We start from the raw sequence: 21709 nt of genomic DNA, 5'->3' as shown, positions 1-21709 counted from the left end.
GGCGGGGGAGGGGTGCAAAGGTCGGGCGGGTTTCTTTGTCGCCATCCTACATAATTCCGCTGTCCTTCCTCCTCCTCCTCCTCCTCCAGGGGGATTACGTGTTCCTCGTCGAGCGGCGGGGGTTTCGTGGCTGTGGCCAGCCAGAGGAGAGGACGGGGAGGAGGAGATATGCCGTTCTCGGCCGAGGTAGCGGGAGTGCCGGCGTCGACGAGTCCAGAACAACACGCCACAACACCTATCCCGGGCATCCGGATCCGCACAACGCGCAACTGCGGACGAATAATCGCATGCATCTCTTACCCTTCATGTCAGCCTCCGCCTGCGAATTGGTCGTACGCCCCGATCTTGACCTTGTCGACGTTGAAGAACGCGTCAAGCTGCTGTCGCCACGAGCACCAGTGTCTTCCGAGATCCCGGTGGTTTGCGGGTGGGGAGGGTGGATGCAGGTACTCGGCTTCGACACAGGCAGTCGCGGAGCCCGGACCTTTTCGGTCAACGCAATCATGTGGCTCGAGTATCGCTCCTTGCGCACCTCGAACCCGGGAGCCGCGATGAGGCTCCTGACGCCGTTCCAGTTGATGCCCCCCGCTTTGCCGTGACCGAATAGTATTCGCGTAGTCTTGGTCTGCGACCCGGCCCGGCTTGTTATGGGGATTCTCTGCTGTCGTACCGGGCTCGCCTCCTGAACGACGGGGTCATAGTTCTCAAACATGTGGTGGCCGGCAATTCCCAAGGTGCTCATCCTGATGTGGTCCGGCACATGCCCGATGGTGATACCGGAAGCGCCGGTGGCATATCGGTATGCGAAGGCCGACTCGTTGTAGCCTCCGGGCTGCAGAGTTGTGCTGGTGCCGCATATCATGTCGATCATGAACTTGCGGGAGTGTATATGTACGCCGCTAGTCTTCGGATCTTGCAAGTGTCGCCGGAGGGCGGAGGGGTCCGTCATTTTCCGCCTCTGCAAGACTTTGTTCGGGGTAGTAATCTTAAAGTTCTTCCCTCTTCGGTGCTGTGGCCTCTGTCTCTTCTTGTCGCCCTACTCTTCGTCGGTCAGTGCCATCTAAAACTTGGTACCTTGTGGCTGCTGGATCCAGGCCGCAATTTGCATCCAAAAACACTCTATTGAGTGCTGGGCAAGCCTTAGATCCCTGATCCGCTGCCGCCAAGCAGCCGGGCTGTATACCACCACCCCGAGAATCCACTACAGCTACCTGGGAGGTTGCCACCGTCCATGTGCTGCTCAAAGTTAACTATACCGAACGCCACGAAGAGCCGCTGGATCGGGGTTGCTTCTCAAAGAGCATTCAGTCTTGCTGGGTCTTCGAGATCCTCTCGGAACGCCTGCAGAGATTCCAGCTTTTGGCTCAACAGGGCGGCCAGGAAGATGGCTTTGAAGTCTCCGGCAGTCACCCGTTGGACCCCGTGCGGCGCGTGGCGGCTTTGTTGATCGGCCCGGGTCTACTGAGCCATCTTCGGCAGCATTGTGTCGGGGTCCACCAAGGCCATAAGTCTCAGCAGAAACCATGAGGTTGCCCTGAGTGAGAAGCAGAAAACTGCGTAGGATCGACATTGCGCTGTCGGTGCGTGACCGGGTTTCTCAAGCGGTCTTTTGACAAGGCCCTTCCGTCCCGTGGCGTGTGGAAGCTCAGGTCGACACATGTAGCCTTTGTCTGGCGTGTCAGTTGCAGTCCACCGGACTGGGCGTCGTATGAGGAGCTTGTCGAGTAAGCATTGCTAGGATTCAACCTCGACGATTGCCCATCGTGCAACGTCTTGAACGAAGTCGTTGACTGTTTTTTTTTTTTTTTTTTTTTTTCTGAGCTTCTATGTTGGGGCTTTTAATGTGAAAGAGTATATACTCTCTCCTACTTAGCTTCTCGTGTATGCGTCCACAATGCTGGCGATATTGGGATTATATGCAGCCTCACAGGTAGAATGGACTCTGTCATGTGTTTTGTAGATCACCATTTGCTATGGTTAGCCTTGGTTGAAACATATTATAGGACAGGTTGTCTGGACGGGAAGCCCTGAGACTGTCTGTGAAGCTGGACAGCAGACTAGTTTTCATCTTGGGTTGGATTTTGAATAAGACCATGTAGTTTTCGAGAAGCCTACAGTTTTCGCCATCACCGGACGAAATAGCTTTCGTTCTGACGTTGGGAAAACAACAAAATCATGCATGGTAGAAGAACTGGTAATCAAGATTGCAGTTAGGTCGACCCATAAGCTGTTCCACATTGTTATGTTGGTGAAGGTGTGCTGTATCAGCAGCATATCTTCCTACGGCCGGCACGCAGGACGGTGAAAATTTAGGGGTGCATGTAGGGCATGAACACAGAGACCACAGTGAAGGAGCGGCGGGGCTAGATGAGGCAGGGCTCGGAAGGGAAGACCCATGCCCGGTTGAGTTAAAGCCGTGCGTAGGTACATATTAGGTTGTGAGTGAGGTACGTATCCAAGTGGCTGTTTCGTTTGATGAGTGGCGCTGGCCGAGAAAGCCCATGTCGTGTCGTATCGTATCACACGAGGCAAGAACACGCACGCTCAGCTCAGGGTACCTTCCAGGCAGGTCTTGTTTTCATCGTTCCTTCGCTCCTTACCAGCTTACCTACGTACCTGCCTACGTACCTAGCATCTAGGTGCCTCAACAAGACGCTACCCGTTCCTGCGGCCGTCATCCATTTATCCCTGCGACACACGTCCCACTAGGCACGCTAAACACCCGTCCATCAATCCATCCATCCATCCATCCATCCAGATGCTCTGCAGTAGGTATGCCTACCGGTAATCTTGATAAGGGAGACGCCGAGCATCCATGTGTGTCCAGGGGTAATGATTGCTCTTTGCTGGACGCATGTCGCCCTCATTGGCCAAGGAGAGGGCGAGTCTCGGCCTCGCTGCCAAGTCCGAGGGACAAAGGATATCATCACCTTTAGGCGTTAATGGACAGGCGAGCCCGCTTCTCGTATGGTATGGTTAAATTCGGATAAGGCGACGCTACAAGCTGAGCTGAAGACCTGACCTGCTGTCCAGCCAGCGGCCGGTGTTTTTCGCAGAGGCGCTACTGATGCACGCCGGTCCCAGTATCCAAAACGCCAACCTGAACGAAGGCCAACGCCACTGCCAATATTAGTACAAGGCCTGCCCCGACAGAACGGGACATGGCATGGGACGGGTTCGGCCCCTCTCTCCCGCACAAGTAGGTACGGATACGATAGGTAGGTTAGTGGTTTATCAAGGTAACCACAAAGGGCAACCATCCACGCTATCTGTCTAGCTATCTAGCTTACTTGCATCACCATTCATCTTGGCTTCCCATTGGGACTTGGGCTTGGGAACTTGGGTCTTGGCTCCAGGGCTGCGAGACAATGAAAACAAAGGCACCTGTCCGCCCATCCCGTTTCCTCTCCCGCTCCCACCCTTCCTCGTCTTTTGCTCGCTTGCTTTCCATTTGGCCCTTGAATTCCCATGCTTGCTTGTTCGGTCGCTCAATTGCTATCCTTCTTCCTTTAAGCATTCCTATCCTGTATCGCTCGCTTCCAGTGCTCGTTGCATACCCGACCTGCAAGTGCTCTTCCACGCTCGTTCAATTGAAAATCGCGTCGACAAGCTCGCAGTCTCCGCGGTCCATATCCAGCTCCCATTGTCCAAACGTCGCGAATCTTCACGTCGCCGTTGCACCTGCCAACCAACGACAGGGTCTCACCCACTTGCGCCGCCCATCACGATGATCCCCACATTCCTCTTCGCCCTTGTGCCCCTCGTGGCAGCAACGTCGTCCTCGAAACGCGGTCTCGTCTTCACTCCCAACCCCAATTGGCCCCAGGACAACAAGGTCTGGGTCCAACAGGGCTCCGACCTGACATGGTACTACAACTACCAGGAGATCCCCAGCCCGGCCTTCTCGTCAATACCCCAGGACCGATTCGAGTTCGTCCCCATGATGTGGGGTGTCTCGTCCAACCCTGAAGACACTACATTCCTCAAGAGCGTCCAGAGCTTGATCGACGACAAGGGCATCAACATCACCCACGCCCTAGGCTTCAACGAACCCGACGGGCCCACGCAGTACGGCGGCAGCAACATCGCCCCTGCCGTCGCCGCCAAAGCCTGGGTCGCCAACTTCATCCCTCTCCAGGAGCTCGGCGTCAAGGTCGGCTTGCCTGCCTGCACCGGCGCTCCAGGCGGGCTGCCGTGGTTGAAACAGTTCCTGGGCAACTGTTCTGAGATTATCAGCGCGGGGGGGGATAAGAAGAACTGCACCTACGACTTCCTCCCCGTCCATTGGTATGACAACTTTGCCGGTCTTGCCAGCCATATCGGCGAGCGCGTTGCCAAGTATGTGCCCCCCCCCCCCCCCCCCCCCAACGCTCTCGGTAGCCCGTCTTGCTTCTCACGACGCTGACAAAACCTGCAGTTTCCCCGACACCAAGATCTGGATCACCGAGTACGCCTACGCCAACCAGGATCTTTCCAACGCCCAGGAGTTCTACAACATGAGCGCCGACTACTTTGATCGCATCGACTACATTGAGCGGTACTCCTACTTTGGCGCCTTCCGTTCCAAGACGAGCAACGTCGGCCCTAACAGTGCTTTCCTCAACAACGACGGCAAGCTTACCGACATTGGCGCATGGTACCTGGGAATGAGCGCTACCGGAGTCAATCCCCAGTCTGGAAGCAACAGTGCTGCAGCCCGAGGCAGCGCCCCGATTCTTGCTGCGCTGGCAGCAACCATTGCCGGTGTTGCATTCACCCTCACCTCATGATTCAAATGACCATCGTAGATACATAATGAGAGCACTTCGAAAAGGATTCACTTCCTCATCACGACATGGAATCGGAAACAGTACCGGCATCAACTGATAATCTGCCGCATATACGGATGGGATATAGAGGCAATTCCCCGACATGAGTTTTGTACTTGTAATCTTTTTATTTGTCGAACCGGAGCATACATAGAATGGGGGCGAACAGGATGTATATAGATGATGGGCGCATGTAGTCCCCGCGGATTTGAAACGGTATGAGAGAATATATTCAAGAGTTCTTGGACATGAATGAATATAAAAGATCTCAACTGGGATCTCTCTCTCTCTCTCTCTCTCTTTTTTTTTGTGTTGCCCCTGCATCCCCGGCTATGCTATCAATGCGTTGGTTGTATTTACCCTCGGGCTAAAGTCGGCATATCGACCAAAGGCTACAGCACAATCAATGGTCATGGTCGCGCCCTCAGAACCACACTCGTATGCCATACCGAGCGTTTCTTCCCGATATAGGACATTTTTTTCTGTAAGGGCATTCATCGTAGGACTCATAAAAGCACAAGGTCTAGACGTTGACCAAGTAGATGGGCCTCCAGGAAAGCATCTTTAAAGTCGAGAAGAGCTTTAATACGCTGATGATGGTGGCTGTTAGTGAGCAGGTCCCTTGGCCGGCCAATCTCTAACACGCGGTAACGACTCGTGCGCGCTACTGTACCCCAGACTCAGCGCTACCTGGACGCTGAAACGTTACTGGTCCGACTCAGTGACCGAGATGCCTCGGTCCGTTTGTCATTCCCCCACAGCCGCTGCGCTTGGCCGGGGGATACGCTTGGGGGGCGGTTGCCGGCAGCTTAAGCCGCCATGAACCACGTCGTCTACTTTATGGCCCCCTCCCCGCCTTCCCTTCTTCCATGACCAAAGACGGAAACTCTTGAGCTTATTTCTCCTCTGTTGCTTCTTTTATTATCCCCCCCCTTTATTCTGCTACTACTCCGACCACAGTCATTATACCCTCCCCCATCGGACATCATGGCTCTCGAGAGAATCGGCTCCATTGTAAAGCACCTGGCCCCAGGAAGTGCCATCAACCAGATGTACGTCTGTCCGTCCGCACATGTGATTGTCGCCGTCCCCCCTCCCCCCAAATACACTTTCGATCCCTCCCCTTACGGACCAACTAGCGACTGACGTTTTCGTCTCTGTACAGCCAATCCAAGAACCCCGATGATATCGTCATCACATTAGCCATCCGCACGCCTCTGGCCAAGGCCAAGAAGGGTGGCTTCAAGGACACGACCCTCGAGTACATGATCTACGCCCTCCTCAAGGAGGTTCGCGAGCGATCCAAGATCGACCCCGCCGTGGTTGAGGATATCTGCATGGGCAATGTATGTTGTGACGACGCACTCGCGACGGCTTTCCCCCAAACATTTACCACAGCAATTGACCCCCCGATCGCCAGGTCTCGGATGGCAAAGCCGCCTACAAGCTCCGCGCCGCCGCACTTGCAGCGGGCTTCCCCAACACCGCCGGTGCCTACTCGTTGAACCGCTTCTGCTCGTCGGGTCTCATGGCCACGGCCGACATCGCCAACGCCATCAGCGCCGGCGACATCGAGGTCGGCATCGCACTCGGCGCCGAGCAGATGTCCGTCGGCGGCGACGCCCTCGACAAGCCCTTTGATGAGGCCGTCACCTCGCAGAGCCAGGAGGCCACCGACTGCATGCAGCCCATGGGCTGGACCTCGGAGAACGTTTCGCGCGACTTCGGCCTCAACCGCGAAGAGCTCGACAAGTACGCCGCCGAGAGCTTCCAGCGTGCCGAGAAGGCCCAGAAGGCCGGCTGGTTTGACGACGAGATCGTGCCCATCAAGACAAAGGTCATCGGCCCCGACGGTGAGGCCAAGGAGGTCACTCTCACGAGGGACGAGGGTATCCGGCCCGGCACGACCCCCGAGAGCTTGGCCAAGATCCGCGCCGCCTTTCCCCAATGGGGTCCCACCACCACGGGAGGCAACGCCAGTCAGGTCACTGACGGAGGTGAGTTCACGCACCTTTCTGTCTTCTTCTCCTTTATCTGCTCCTCTGTCATGCATTTCTTTTTTCAATCTACACCATGCTGACCAAGCGCAATTCCAAAAAGCCGCCGCCGTCCTCCTCATGAAGCGCTCGACGGCCGTCAAGCTCGGTCAGCCCATCCTGGCCAAGTACGTCGGCTCCACCATCGCCGGCCTGGCCCCGCGCATCATGGGCATCGGTCCGTCCATCGCCATCCCGAAGCTGCTCTCCCACTACAACCTGTCGCTCAACGACATCGACGTCGTCGAGATCAACGAGGCCTTCTCCAGCATGGCAGTCTACTGCCGCGACACCCTCGCCCTCGACTGGGCCAAGATGAACCCCCGCGGCGGCGCCGTCGCCCTCGGCCACCCCCTCGGCGCCACCGGCACGCGGCAGATCGTCACGGGCCTGAGCGAGCTGCGCCGGACCAAGAAGAAGATCCTGCTCACGAGTATGTGTATTGGTACGGGACAGGGCATGGCGGGTTTGTTTGTCAACGAGGTCGTATAAATCAGTAGGGACCCCCCACCTTGTTGGCAATTTTACTGTATGAGGAGAATATGCATCGCACAATGAAAGAAAAAAAAACCAAGTGTATGACCACCAAGCGTGTATTTTTCTTAATCATTCACCCCCCGAGGACGTGCTGAGGTTACGTTTCTACGATGCCACGACATGTATTCATGGCATTTGGTGAGGTCCGCTCTGGAAATTCGAATGCGCACTGCCTTTTATATACTGTCTATGTACGTGTCCATAACGTTCGTGATGACCTCGTGAAACATACAACATTCGTGCCGGGAGACCAGTAGAAATACTATCCAAGAAGTGAAAGTCGTGACGCCTTTTTTTCCGCTTCGAATGCTGGTTTCCAAACGCCCACTCTAAATGCAAACCACTCCGGGGGAAAATGAAGAAAAGTCGGTGAGAATCAAAGCGCTCCGTTTACGGGTTCGTATCTTCGTCGACACTGCTCTCCAATTCGGTCATCTTCAAGGCTTCTTGGACATCAGATACGAAGTGCGACTCCCCGCCGACCAGGTCGATGATGCCCGCCTGCCTCAATAGTCTCCAGATGTGATGGCGCGGGTTGGTGGGGCCGCGGCTGAAGAACACCCTGACGCCACGCTCCTTGTACCCGCTCACAATCTCCAGCAGCACCTGGGTGCCGGAGCCGTCCAGCGAAGTCACGCCGTGAATGTCGAAGATGACGTTCTTGTTATGATGTTCACCCCGCAGTCTCGGCAAGGCGGGGTGCGCCATGTTCGTGCCGTACAGCTCCAGCCTCCGGAGGCGCGCCTTCAGCTCGCCCGTGTTGGCAAAGGTCAAGGGCTCCGGGATCTTGACAATGAAGCAGCCCTCGACAAACTCCAGCCTGTCGGGGTTCAACTCGGCATTCTCGAAGCGATGCGTGCCGGGGATGCGGCCCAGGATCTGGATGCGAGGGCGAGTCGAGTGTTTGATGACCTGGAGCAGAGATAGGCCGACCCCAATGGCCATGCCGAGGGTAAGCGAGTAGAAGATTGTCGAGACGAAAATGATGGCCATCAGCGCCAGCTCGGTCCAACCTCGAATCTTGAAGAAGAAGGCGATGTCGTGAGGAGCCTCTTCGAGCAGTGACCAGGCCACCACCGTGATCATGGATGAGAGAACAGGTTTCTGACTGTGTTAGCGAATGAGGACCCCTGTCAAGACGGACCGACATACCGGCAGGTAGGCAAAGTACGGCAGCAGGAAAAACACGGCGAAGAGCGAGATCATGCTGAGAAAGATGGAGCTCATGGGCGTTTTGCCACCCGTCTGCTTGTTCAGTTTGCTTCTTCCATAACCGCCAAAGGCAGGCAAACTCATGAAGCAGGCTCCAACAACGTTGGCAGCGCCCAGTGCCACGAGTTCCCTGTTGGGGCTGAGCTGGATCCCTTGTACAGCATCCGAGTTGCTCAGGCTCTTGGCCGCGACGGATGATTCGAAGAAGCCCAGAAGCGCAATCAGGAAGGACGTGCCCATGGCCTCGCGGATGTGCTTCATGTGGGCAGTCTGGAAAGGCCAGCGGAAGGCGAAGAGATGTCCCGACGGCGCCTTGACGGGTCCTAGGATCTCGACACCCTTGCTACCCCAGTCAAAGTACCAAGACAGGATGGCGGCAATGAGGACGACAAAGAAGCGATCGGGTATGTAGGCAAAGCCCGGATACTTGGGCTGGAGGTGCTTCTTGACTTCTCTCATCGTCATCATGATCACAAAGCTGACTCCGGCAACAATGAAGGTAAGCTTGTGGACATGGTCGAAAGAGTTGAGGATGAATTCCAGCTTGTCCATGCTACTCCCGTGGCTCACGCCCGCTTCCGCCGCGTACTCGACAAGGCCGAGCTCAGGAATCGCCTGGTCAACGGCAATGACGAAACCAATGGCAGAGATAAAGCCTCGCAGGAAAGGTTTGCTGAGAACGCTATCAAGAAAGCCCAATCGAGCCAGTCCGGCGATCAAAACTGTAGCACCGGCCATGCCCGCTACTACTCCGCAAATCTTGGCCTGCACCTCGGCATTGTACTCGTCGCCCTGGTCTTTGTCGATGCTACCTCTGACCACGGACCCAACCAACAGAGAGCCGGCAGCTTCCGGGCCGACAACCATCTGCGGCGCGCTACCGAATATGGCATAGATCAAGGGGTTGAAGACGAAGGCATACAGCCCGTTGATCGGAGGAACATGCGCCAGGTTGTCGGCAAGCGAGAGAGCCATTGGCAGGTAAAGGGACGCAAGAGTCAAGGCTGCAACGAGATCTCCCTTCAGGTAGGACCACTTGTATTGGGGCAGCCATGTCAGGAGGGGAATGTAGTAGGAGAGATACCTGCAAAGCAGACTTTTGTTAACCAGCGAACCCGTGTATTCCCTGGCACATGCAAACTTACATCCAGAGGTTGCCCTTAAGGCCGGCCTGCTCTGCCAGGGTGTTCGAGGTATGCATCTTCTTGCTCTTGATGCTCCTCATGAAGCGCTTCCTCCAATGGTCGTCGCCGGTGATGGCAGTCAACATGGGGTTAAGAACGGGGATCTCAGACGCCGAAGACGAGGCTTGGTCGCTCCCGACAAAGCTCAGGGGCCGGGGAGAAAAGGTGCCATGAGGATAGCTGTTGGAAGACGGGCTGTCGATGAGGACATTTTGAAGAAGACTCGTCGACTCGCTTGGCGGGGAGGTATTCAATCGGGGAGGACCAGCACCAGGGCGACGGATACCGCGAAATTCGTTGTCAGTGGGAAGCGGAGTGGCGAGGGGAGTGGCGAGCGGAGTGGCATCTTCGCGAGTGCTTAGGTATTCGGACTCGTCGCCGAGAGAGCTAGGAGACTGGATAGGAGAGCCCATCGTATAGCTCTGGCGCAGGGCGCTGGGATTCGCTGGGCGATGAGTTGTTTGCGAAGAAGGACTGCGGCTTGGCGGAGGTCGGCTTCCTGACATTTTCGCACCGTAGGACCCCAAACAACAAGACGTTACAGGCTAACCGAGAAAAAACATGCGAGGGGTTGCGGTATGAGACCCCCCGGGTGCGACACTGGCGGGGCTAGAGATGGAAGGCTCGAAAACGCAGATCGACTCCCGGAGGTTGCAGTGGACTTGGCGACAACAAACGGACTTTTTGCTTTTTTGGCGTTCCTGGGGAGATTGAGAGTGTGTCAAGTTCAAGTCGCACAAATTGGCGACGGGGTAGAGGGGATGGGTGCGACGTGGGGAGAGAGAGAGAGAGTGTGTGTGTGTGTGTATGTGAGAGAGAGACAAGGTCGGAATAAAAAAGAGCGGTGATGGGATGGATAATAATGCCGGTATTAGTTTGCTGCAACCGCCCCGGGCCAGACCATGTAAAAAAAAAATGGGGTAATTTGTCACACAATGGCTGACTAGTCGTCGCTTTAGACGATGGCGAAAGTTGGAATCTATTATGGCATTCTTAGAGGCGACGGAGCGGATTGGCAGATGGAGCAAAGCGGTCGGCGAGGGTGTTTTTTTCCCCGAGACAAGGATTGCCATTCCGCAGTCGCTCACAAGGATCGGATTGGCATCAATGCGCAATGGGGATCAATATTGGGTGTGTCAGCAAAACTCGATTTGACGATGGGATGGTTGACTTTGTCTAATATTACGTACTGATGTGCCTGCCATATTTGTAGGTATTGTATGTGTATGGTGCCTCCTTCCTTCAGTGTTTAGGAAGGTGCGGTACGGATACATGACTACCTACCTACCTTGGTAGACAGGGGCTACCGGCAAACACATTCCGCGGCGAACACTAACGCTACGTGCCCGTAGCCGTCCACAGGCAACACCACACCGCTTTGGGAGGATGGATGCACGTGAACCACTTTTCCTTTCGCCGCATTACCCCGCTGTGTCATTCGTACCCACCCGACCCCGATCATATGCCCCTCCCTCTTGTTATACATGTACACTACCTGGGCTCTCCTGCTTGTTCCTCTTCGCACTCGCCAGCTACCTACCTACACTGCGGAGCACCGCATATCTTCAACCCTTATCTCTAGCATCGGCCCCTCCCGAGGTTAAGCGGGCTCGAGCCGGTCGGGCTAAAGTATCGCATACAGGTACTACGTACGTAGTGTACGGAGTGCATCCTTCCCAACTATGTCGATGAACCACATCTTCCCCTGCCTTCTCCGGCTGGCCCAAACGCCACGCGATCTGCATGTCTCATGGCATCACAAACATATCGTGATGAATCTCATCGGGGGTACTGCGAATCAACGGGTTTGCATCAATCACAAACGTCCGCTCCATGCTCCCAAAACCAAGGCACCGGGGTTTGCTCGAGGACGCCCATGCTGTTTACCTTTTTGCTTGCGAGGCAATGAGAACCCTTCGACAGGGTTTCAGTTGAACACAAACACATTGTTGGCCGTCGGACACATAGGCCGAGGTACATCTGCAAGGCGGGACGGGACCATCTTAAGGGCGCACAGGTACACAATCACGCAGTCAAACACATAGGTATCTCATTTGCTAATGAGCGCCCCCATCTTCCGCAAGCATCGTTTCATGTCGTTTTCAATGGTGCCGTGCTGCACCTAGCTGCGGGCAATCATACGGCCTTTCAGCCAAACGATCTTCGAGGTCTTTCCACTCCTCCCTGCCCCCAAACTCCCCGTACCTTCAACATTCAATCTCAAATCCGGGGCGTGATCTCATCCCTGGCTTCGAGATAATCACAAAGACCTCATGCACGATACTATTACTCGTCACCATGGCTGTGGACGGTCGCAGATCCTGAACTAGACCAACAGTCAACATGGCGTTGTGATTGGCTGCTGTGCACCGACGCACTTGTGCCTCTGGGATCCCATCTGTTTGCTGGGCGCTTCTTGTGCCAATCCCGGCTCTTCCGGGGTCCGATTCTCGTCACAATCACATTCGGGCCCATCACTTAGACTTTCGACACAGCAAACATCGTGAGCCCAACCCCTGGCCGATATCACCAAGGGAAGCTGTTATGCCGAGTAATTCATCAACAATCGGGGGCCGTGGCATCCTACGGGCGAATCACTACTTGATTTTCTTGTTTGTGACAAACCTGCGCATATTGTCACCGCCGTGCCGCAGTCCAATAGCACATACGACAAGCTGCACGACGTCACGCGGGGGGTCTCGCGACTCATCTCCTTCCTTGTCTCGTGATCCCATTATGATCACAGCTGGCGTGTAATGATACTTACGGTGTATATAGGAGGCTATCAGCGCATGCCTTCTTCCCTCTGCTTGCACTGCGCCCACATCACTTGACAGGCATTGACAACCTTCTGGTAGCTTCTCACCGAATGCTGATCATAGATTGCATCTCAAACAACACAATCTTATTTACTGTCTTTCTGCTGTGCCAATAGGCAGCAATTATTTCACAATGCGTGTCTTCGCCAAAACACTCCTCGGGGCCATCATTCTATGCCTTGTCACAGTAATTGCCGCGTCTAAAGACGGATATAAAGACATGGTGCCTCGCACCTTCCTCAATGCGGACGGCACTGAATCGACCATCCATGTAAACCGCCAACTCCAGTTCACCCAAGGAAGCGAAGGCGAACGGCCAACGCGCCTCTCCAAACGCGTTGCCTTCTCATCCGGAAGAGTCGAGTGGTGCGGCGAGCAGGCCGAGGACCCAGCGACAGACTTTTCGGCTTCAGCTCCTTCGGCCGCGGACTGTCAGATCCTCGTCAACTCGTTGGGAGACCAGAATGGCTTCTGGACGTTGCAACCCAGCGACTTCTCATCAGACGGCTGGGCCCGTATTGTGAGCTCGGGGTCGTGCTCTTTTGCGGCAAGATATGCCGACTCTGGTAGTACTGGCAATTCAATGAGAATCGGTACCAACGATATTCGCTTCTATACGACAAGATATCTTCCCTTGGCCCAAAACGGGAAGATTGGGCTGCAGGGAACTGTTCAGTGTAACAATGCTGAAAGAATGCTTTTCGTGACCTGGGGGTTGCTCAGCAGCTAATATGTAACGAACAGCACACACATCAAGCAGGAGTGGCGTGTGAATTCATCGCAGCTTTGGTGGCAAGATGTGCCTGGTAATCCTGATAATTATCAACCACATCGATCTCGGACTATAAAATGGTTGTCAATTAGAATGGACATTCAGATGCTAAACGAGAAACAAACACTTCATATTCCATATTTCAAGGGACTCGAGTAGATGAGTCGCAACCCTTACAATTTCCTAAACAAAGTGTTTGAAAAGAAGCTTCTTTTATGAGCGTAAAGGAATCCCTCTGTCCGTGACTACCTCAGAGAAACGGGGCGAATGGCATAGCTTTGCCTTTCCAGATGTGCCTTTGCTCTCCAGGCAGTCGAGACAGTTGAAAATGCGCCTCTGCTTAACAATCCTTAATGCTTCATCACTGAATCAGTGAGATAGGTTGCGGTCAACGTATTCGTTTGAAGGACAGCCGCAGCGACTTGTCGCGTTTGAGCACCGGAAACGCGCCATGGTGATCTGAGGAATGTCGACCGCCGCTTCCAGAAGGTTGCAAAACTTGTACGTTCCAAATCGATATCTTTGGGCAGAAAGCTGGACCATCGAACATTCTCAATGTAGACCCCAAATGCCCTCGCAAACCTCGGGTACAGGTATTGCGAATTGTACAACGCTTGAGGTTATGTCATTGAGGCAATGTGACCTTGGTAGAAAGCGTCGCAGCATTCGTGTCGTTTTTCTTCAGGATAACATTCATTTGTCAGGTTTGTACGAACATGGAAACTTGGAAATAGGCTTACGAATGACATCGTGCCTCAGCAGAGGATAGCCTGCGAGCATTTTGACTCGATCCGAAGTCGATAGAAAGGAGCCTTCATGCCACAGGAAGATCCTCCAATATACGTCTGAGACTTCAAGGATAAGGTGGACTACATATGAGAATACCAATAGGTAGCAAAAGTCGATTATTAGCTGCACGTTCTTATCGTAACCCTGGAGCTGATCTCTGATCCATACCATCCCTCAATACTTTAGTGCTGGGATGCATTTGTACTCATCACTGACAAAGGCCAACTTAGAAAGACTTATTGTTTTTGGCCCTGGACTAAAGTGGAAGTTGTGGAGAATCTGGCATAGAGTAGCTATGGCCTCGATATTATCGTCAGGGAGGTTGATGCTGTAGCCTGTACGGGTTCTTGAAGCCAGACATCTTCAAAGCCCATGCCACTCAGCTGAAGGATGAGGTCTCCATCTCTATCAGTTCCATGGCAACTAGGCACTTTCGACTGGGGTAAGAAGGAGGATTTGGAAATGGTGGTTGAGATCACAGCAGGATCATAATGGTGTCACTGAATCCGTTGTTTCATATTTTGATGGACTTAAGTCCATGGAAAGGGCAGCGTCCACCAACCTGAATGCGCCAGCATCCACACACCGCTTTTGATCGAGTGCAATGAAGAGGACTCTTGAGCGATCAAAACCTTGTGCTCTTCAGAAGGTCAAGACAAAAATGCAATCCATCAACTAACAGTCAGTTACGAGGATTTCCCATTTCCTTTCTACAACATTCATTGCCAATCTAAATCATTGCCTATCGAGATCCCAATCAAACTCGTAACGTTCAAATATTGGACCTTTGTAAGTTATCAGACTGCTGCTCAGAAAAATGTAAGTATTGCCTCAACAATTGCAAAAATGCAACCAACTCAAACCCGGTATCTCGATCCACCTATGGAAGGGATTGGTCCATCTAGTGTGTCCATGAATTACAGTAGAATATTCTTCACCGTTTATTGGTCATCAAATATAATGGCGATGGTTTGAGGCTCTCCTTGTGTAGCAAGCTGCGAATTGACGAGAAAACCAACCAAAGAGGTTCCTAATATCGTGTTGACAGAAGCTGATTGCACCCAGAATTTCCCTGTGGATGGGCTGTCCCATTTCTTCACGAGCCACCGAATCTTAGGCCATGTAAGCACAAGTCGACAGGGGCGGATTCCCCTTTCTCTCCTCCAGAGTCTAACAATATTTAAAAGGCCGTCCTAGCACACAGAATCATGGAAAACAGCACTCAGGAATCGAAGAGGGTTGGGAAGACCGACGGCTTGCCGAAGCCACATCTCGTATAGTGGCCACTAAAGCCTCGACCCAAGACACTTATCCAGTAGGCACTCATAGCGCCGTCAGTAATAGAGTAAGTCGTCGTTGCCTGCAGTCAAGTTGCCTAAGAGCAGACCCAACTATAACCTTGTTCCCATAAAAGCTTATATTTGTCGGTGGATGATAATAAAACAGCGTATGGATGGGTCTTATGCAGTCGTGGTAGAAGAGAAGGCTCTCACTCATAGCCTCAACTTCTCCGAGCTTGACATCGTGGACTGTGATCTAGATCCGATTCCATGTCACTGCTGCCCCGAATATCGTCCTGGTCGTGTAATGGCGTTACGAAGCTGTGGCATATGGGGTGTTCTGTTCGTCCGGTCGATGATAGTATGGCGCCGGACATGGCAGACTTGCAGCTGCATGTCTGAGGGATGCCCGATTGGCTACGGGAGCTTGCAGCAATCGAGACTCATTGTTTAGGCAATATCTCATGAGAACAGACATCATGGTTTAAATGAGGACGTCTTCTTGAATATTAATACAAATATACATAAACCATATCGAAGGATAGATCATAGTTAAAAACTTGCAGAAGTTGAAGGTTTAACAAAACGAAAATTATTTAAAGAACTCTGTGAGTTTGGCGACTCAACTAAAAATAGTCCTTGTGCAGGTTCAAATCCTAGTACCCAATTTAGCGAAATCCACAACGCGGGTAAATGGCACGCGAACTGACTGCGTTGAAACCCGTGTCAGCAACAGAATCTCTACATTTTCAAATGGCGGAGTGGCAGGGGATTGGGAGTTGTGACAGAATACAATTGAGAGCACACAAAATATATCAATATGAACATTTTAATCCGTATGGCGTCTTGTATCGTTTCGCCATCCTCGTGGCGCCACATCGTAGTCCTCGTCCCTGCTCTTCCTCGGCATTGACCGTTGGCCCGATCGTGCTTTCACTTTCATTACAGTTATTGACTCGCTCCGGGAGCTTCTCGGGAGTACTTCTTGATGATATTCTCCTAAATATATCCCATAATTACCCCGTGGGAAAGGCTTGTGCTTTCGAAGGTTGACTTGGCCGAGCTCGCACTCCATTCACTGCTCCTCCGCCGTCCTTCGGGGGAGGGCGCATCTTCGATGATCCCAGCATCCGCGTAATGACCTAAAAATACATTCTGTTAGCCTCACATAACCAAGAACGCAGACACCATAGAGGACAATAAATCCACGAATGTTATCGGTCCCGCCTCTCCCAAAAAACACACGGCGGCCACTTTTGATGTTCAATTCATTCATCGTAATCAACGGTATTGCAACAGTGGTAGTGATCGCGTTCAAGTTATCAAGTGTGTGATCCAACCTAGCATCAATAGACACATTCATACTTGTGGCCCAAGGACAAACAGGCCGCACCCGCTGACAACAGTTCCATCATGGTGGGTCTTGGCCCTCGATTGGCCCCCTCCCTTCTATATGTATTTCCACTGCCTCCGGTAATCGATCACATATGATGCCAAAGTACGGAGTATGATGTGGATGATGGAAGATCCCCGCAAAGCTTAGTCCGTTCCTTCTCAGCGACGTGATATACATCTCCAAGATAGCACACCGCGAAGTGTGACGAAGGAGACGGATACAGTCATCCGTGAAAGCCCGAAAAAACGCCAATCATATTTTCTTCAAGGTGATGTCATAATCAGCCGAGTCCAAAAACGGCTCAATGATGGTCTGTTGCCCGGCGTTGCGCTTTGATAGTTTGTCTCGGATACTTGATTCAATGCCAATGGTAGAGTGGCCTTCGAGGGTTACGGGTATTTTCACAGCCCTCTGGCCACTACCACCACAACACACCTAAATAACACATTCCATCACGCAAACATAACCAACTAACCCAGACCCTAACCACTAACCCTGCGCATCTTTTATATATGCTTTTAAAGATGCGTAGGGTCAGAGGTTAGGGTCTGGGTTAGGGTCTGGGTTAGTTGGTAATGTTCGCGTGATGGAATGGAACATAGTATTTCCAAGGGAATTAACTAGGATAGGCAAAGAACTAGCTAAGATAGGCTTAGAGGGCCGTAAAAGTACCAGAAGGCGGCCGTGAAAATATCGGTAACCGCCTTCGAAACTCTTTGAGGTCCTTTTGGGTGGAATCCGTCAAATTTCCCACGTTGCGTAGCGGCAATAGTTCGAGGGCCACTGCCACCAGGCTCCCTTATAGGTAGGCAGGCAGAGATGGTTCAGGCTAGAGCCATAGGGAGTTTGGGGCTTGGGGTCGGGTGGATGTGTGCGAAATACTCCGTAGACATCATTAAGACGGCCCCGCTATCGGCACCCCACCCACCTCTCGCAGGCCCGGATTCGGCAATCACCCCCGCTCTGTCGGAGACGGATGTATCCCAGCACATCGGCTCACTCACCAGTGAGAACCGTAGCCTATTATAACATTCATCAAAAGACCGGACACTCGGTACGAGAATGAGTCCTAGACCCCAAGGGCCTGGGCCGTTCCACTGTGACCATTGGATGCTAGACGCTCATTGCTAGAGTTACGTTTCTGGGGTTACACTGGAACAGCTTGACAAACGGGCGAGTCGAAAGGAAGCTTCCGGCACAGGATCAAGAAAGAGAACCACTAGACCCAGGCTGGGCCTATAAAAGGCTAGAAGGACTGAGAGTGAAACGCTAGCCATGATGGGAGTGCATGGGCTCTGAGCCTGTTGCTTGCCCTTGTAAGTAGACACACCATGTTATCGGTGTCCCGCTTCTAGCGGCGCGCATAATAGGGCGGGCGCTAACTTTTGGACACTCATAATTTCTTCCAGTTATCACATGTAAGAGATAAGGAAGTTGGAACCTCACGAGAATTAGAACACATTAGGAACGGGTTGAGAGTATATCAAATTCACTATACACCAAATTATCGCAGAGTATATGAATACCCAGGACAGGAAATCTTGTTCCGAAAGAATGCCCTTTATACAGTAAAAGCCCGTCATGAAAACAACACACTTCATGCCGTAACGTCATAGTAGCACGAGAAGACGGGCCTCAAGTCCCGCTTGCCAGCGCTGTCGCTCGCCGCCCTGGTGTGATGTGAAGTGGAGTCGTGATTCGCGGCCACATGTTGAGCTGGCGTCGATAACGTCACGCTCTCTACGTAACCCTTCAGCTGCTCAGCCATCAACGCCGCCCTTGCTTTGCGCTCAAAGCTGACGACATCGTCAAACTCGTCCGACTCCTCCTCGTCGAGATCCCCGTCGCTGCGGCGATGTGCCGCAAACCGAAGAGGCGTCTTTGCAGCCTTGATCTTGCGAACAAAGTCTCTGCGACGAAGGTGATATCTTGACGACCTCGGGCTCCAGAAGTCCTTTGACATTTCTCCGAGCTCCTGCGCACGAGCACAGGCCAGGCCGGCGGGGGATACGTCGACTTTGCTCTTCCAGATCCCCGGGGCCAGTGTCTTTGGAGAAGTGAGCATGGACTTGATGAGTTTTCGCATGCGAGTGTCAAGAAGGGCACCAGAGCCGGGGATTGTGTGATCGACCAAGCCCATTGTGCGGGCTTCAGTCGTCGACAGTGGTCTCATGTCACGCAACAGCTTGGTGGCGCCGGACGAGCCACATCTTCCGGTGTATGACAAGGAGTGGTATTCGGAGCCGTGGAGACCAATGGCGCGGTAAGCGGGGTTGAGAACCGCCTCAGTTCCAGCGAGGACGATGTCGCATGCGGCAGCCATGGCGACGCCGCCCGCTGCGCAATTGCCTCTGATGCCAGCAATGGTAAGGATCTTGCGTGATGGAAGCTCGTGCAGGAGGTAGTGTACCACATCGTCAATGCGGTTGATATTCAGCCAAGACTCGAGGGCTGGATCCGCAGCAGCCTCGATAACGTTCAGTGCGATACCGTTGCTGAAGTAGCCTTCGCCTCCCATTAGTACAACGGCACTGAGTGGACGTTCCACGACGTGGGTGGATATGATAAAGTCAAGAGCGCTAATCATGCGGGTGCACTGTTCCGTACTCATAGCGCCGTTGTAAAATTCGAAGTAGAGGAATGCAACCCGCCTGGCACCTGGGAAGGTCTCAAAGTCGACCCAAACGTCCTGCTGAGTAGTATGCGGGGCTCGCGACCAGTCAACGGTGGCTCGGGAGATGCAATTTCGTGCGACAGCATCATCGTTAATGATACCCAGCTCCTGCAGGCCTGAGACAGCTGGAACCTTGGGCCACAACATGACGTCCGTCTTCTTCTTGACACGGCGGACGTGGGTGATCCAAACGGCCTTCTCATCGCATGTGGCGACGCAAACAGCGTCGTCTCGGTAAGCGATGATTTTTCCCGGACGCGCCTGGCCGACAAAGTCGTCGCTCTCCTCGATGATACCGCCGTAGACGTATAGGGACGGACCGAAGAGTTTGGTCAGGCAGCCTGGCTGGGAGTCCGAAGACCGAATCCTTCGCGATATTTCCCGAGCCGTGTGTGACTGGACGTTGAAGTCGCGTTGGGCAGCCTTGAGAAGGGGTCGGTGGCGTGTTACTCCGCCAAGGAAGGCCTTCTGCAGTGTCACTGAGGCGTCGCGGTAGGCTGGTTTTGCTTGGAGGAGCGGATTGACAAGGTGCGGGGCGAACTTCAAGTTACCGGGCGAGGGAGGTGGGGTGTAGGGTGAGACGGCTTGCATACAGGCGGTTTGGATCCTCTCAATGGCCGCCGAGGTAGCCGTGAGCGCGGCCCGCGTGACGGGTCCGCGATAGACGCTTGACTTTGTGATGTTGGGAGAATCGATCTGCAATGGGAACTGCTCGAACGCCCATACCGGTCCGGCGTCGAATTCCTCAACGGCTTGGAGGACAGTGACACCCCAGTACGATCGACCAAATTCGCTCCATGTGCCGTTCCGGATAAGTGCCTCTGGGTCTGCCTCCGTTCCGTCGTCGCCCATCAACACCCAGTCCAAGGCACTAGGTCCTGCGTCACCAGGCGGACCGGGGTGAATGATCAGGGTAAGGTAGTTTTCATACACTTCGCGAGGGACCCGTGTGGTGAGGAAAGGGCAGATGATGAGATGGGGCTTGAACAGCTTGGACGCCTCGATCATGGCTTCGTCTGAGAGGGCATATTCAATGGTGATGTTGTGAGACTTGGAAAGAGTCAGGTACAGGCGCTGCGACAGCGAGTTGTGCGCGGTGCAAAGGAAAAGGATGTTCATGATGGCAGCGTTTTATGGCACCAGCAACACTTGAACCGAATGTAGAGTAGATAAAGAGAGAAGGAAATCCCACGGGAGTCCGGTTGCGAGGAGCTGCGGTTAACTGGCATCATATATGCCATTTTCAATGGGAGGGCGGCGGGCTGAGAGAAGGGGGGGCGTATTTTCTGTGTGTGTTAGTTCCGTCGGAGGCTTCAGCTCGGAGCTCACACACCAAGTAATGTGGCTCCCACCCCTCCCGTTCCTGATCCTGACCGGTCGGCCTTGTGCGACCTGGAGCTTAACGACCCAACTCCTCGCTTGCCATAGGGGACATTCCATGACTAATGCACCTTGCTTGTCTTTGGCCATTGTTTATCTTTGACTCGGCTCCTGCAAGTCGGGTACAGCAGAAGCCAGCACTGGGCTGATGTCGTCCTAGCTTGGAGTTGGCGGAACGCCTTCTCAGACCACTCCGGACGAACCGGGCTCGGACCTGACGGGCCCAGGCCTAATCAATGTTGGCACCTTGGGACGGACGACCGAAAGTGGCGGCTTCGTGGGACAAGAGACAGCTCCTTGACTCAGGGGCGCGTGCTGCATTGGGCGATTAGTCCAGGCCGCTAAACCATGGAGCAAAGGCCTTGTTGACTAGCGCCGTCGATGGCGATTTCTAGTCGGCACTCTCCATACGGACATAGCTAGGCAGCGCGTCACGAAGCCTCCGAACAATTACGATCAGCAGATTTCAAAGAAACCATTCTTCGTGTAGCGGGCCTGGGTCAACTTGGGCCTCCCAGTAGATCCGTGAGCCGGATCTTGTTGCTGAGCATTGCCCCCCTCCAGAGCACCACGCGTGACATGGACTTGTCAGCCAGTCGTCAACTGTCACTCGGCCGAACTTCAATCATTTGAGTAACTTGAAGACGCTCCCAATCTCGTTGGCGGTCGTGAGGCTTATCTGCAAATAGAGGGTGGGAGTGTGTGCAGCACTCCGCTTGACTCTTGGCAGCCACCGTGTTCCCGTCTCAGGAAACTTCGCCTGGGCGTCATAACCCGAGTCACCTAGTAGCTTCGGTCCTTGCCACACGTTTTCAGTATCCA

At 53.5% G+C, this 21709-nt stretch overlaps 6 protein-coding genes across 6 annotated transcripts; 3 read left to right on the top strand and 3 right to left on the bottom strand.

Moving 5' to 3' along the window:
* Positions 1-235: 235 nt before the first annotated feature.
* GLRG_08873 (uncharacterized protein) lies at positions 236-949 on the bottom strand (the record flags this gene model as incomplete). Its single annotated transcript, XM_008099558.1, has 1 exon — positions 236-949. The coding sequence occupies one exon, from the start codon at positions 947-949 to the stop codon at positions 236-238; it is 714 nt and encodes a 237-aa protein (XP_008097749.1).
* A 2778-nt stretch (positions 950-3727) lies between these two features.
* Positions 3728-4769, top strand: GLRG_08872 (uncharacterized protein; the record flags this gene model as incomplete). Its single annotated transcript, XM_008099557.1, has 2 exons — positions 3728-4338; positions 4418-4769. 2 exons carry the CDS (start codon positions 3728-3730, stop codon positions 4767-4769), a joined length of 963 nt encoding a protein of 320 aa, XP_008097748.1.
* A 1026-nt stretch (positions 4770-5795) lies between these two features.
* On the top strand, positions 5796-7336 carry GLRG_08871 (acetyl-CoA acetyltransferase; the record flags this gene model as incomplete). The annotated part of the gene is made up of 4 exons (XM_008099556.1): positions 5796-5860; positions 5974-6154; positions 6229-6805; positions 6909-7336. 4 exons carry the CDS (start codon positions 5796-5798, stop codon positions 7334-7336), a joined length of 1251 nt encoding a protein of 416 aa, XP_008097747.1.
* Positions 7337-7771: 435 nt separating this feature from the next.
* GLRG_08870 (sulfate permease) lies at positions 7772-10283 on the bottom strand (the record flags this gene model as incomplete). The annotated part of the gene is made up of 3 exons (XM_008099555.1): positions 7772-8485; positions 8534-9677; positions 9739-10283. 3 exons carry the CDS (start codon positions 10281-10283, stop codon positions 7772-7774), a joined length of 2403 nt encoding a protein of 800 aa, XP_008097746.1.
* A 2533-nt stretch (positions 10284-12816) lies between these two features.
* On the top strand, positions 12817-13326 carry GLRG_08869 (uncharacterized protein; the record flags this gene model as incomplete). The annotated part of the gene is made up of 1 exon (XM_008099554.1): positions 12817-13326. The coding sequence occupies one exon, from the start codon at positions 12817-12819 to the stop codon at positions 13324-13326; it is 510 nt and encodes a 169-aa protein (XP_008097745.1).
* Positions 13327-18430: 5104 nt separating this feature from the next.
* On the bottom strand, positions 18431-20626 carry GLRG_08868 (formyl transferase domain-containing protein; the record flags this gene model as incomplete). The annotated part of the gene is made up of 1 exon (XM_008099553.1): positions 18431-20626. The coding sequence occupies one exon, from the start codon at positions 20624-20626 to the stop codon at positions 18431-18433; it is 2196 nt and encodes a 731-aa protein (XP_008097744.1).
* Positions 20627-21709: the final 1083 nt, after the last annotated feature.

The sequence above is a fragment of the Colletotrichum graminicola genome, assembly GCF_000149035.1.
Source record: "Colletotrichum graminicola M1.001 genomic scaffold supercont1.43, whole genome shotgun sequence".
NCBI lineage: Eukaryota > Fungi > Ascomycota > Sordariomycetes > Glomerellales > Glomerellaceae > Colletotrichum > Colletotrichum graminicola.
Note: the sequence above shows the minus strand (reverse complement) of the source record. Positions and strands in the feature narration are given on the sequence as shown.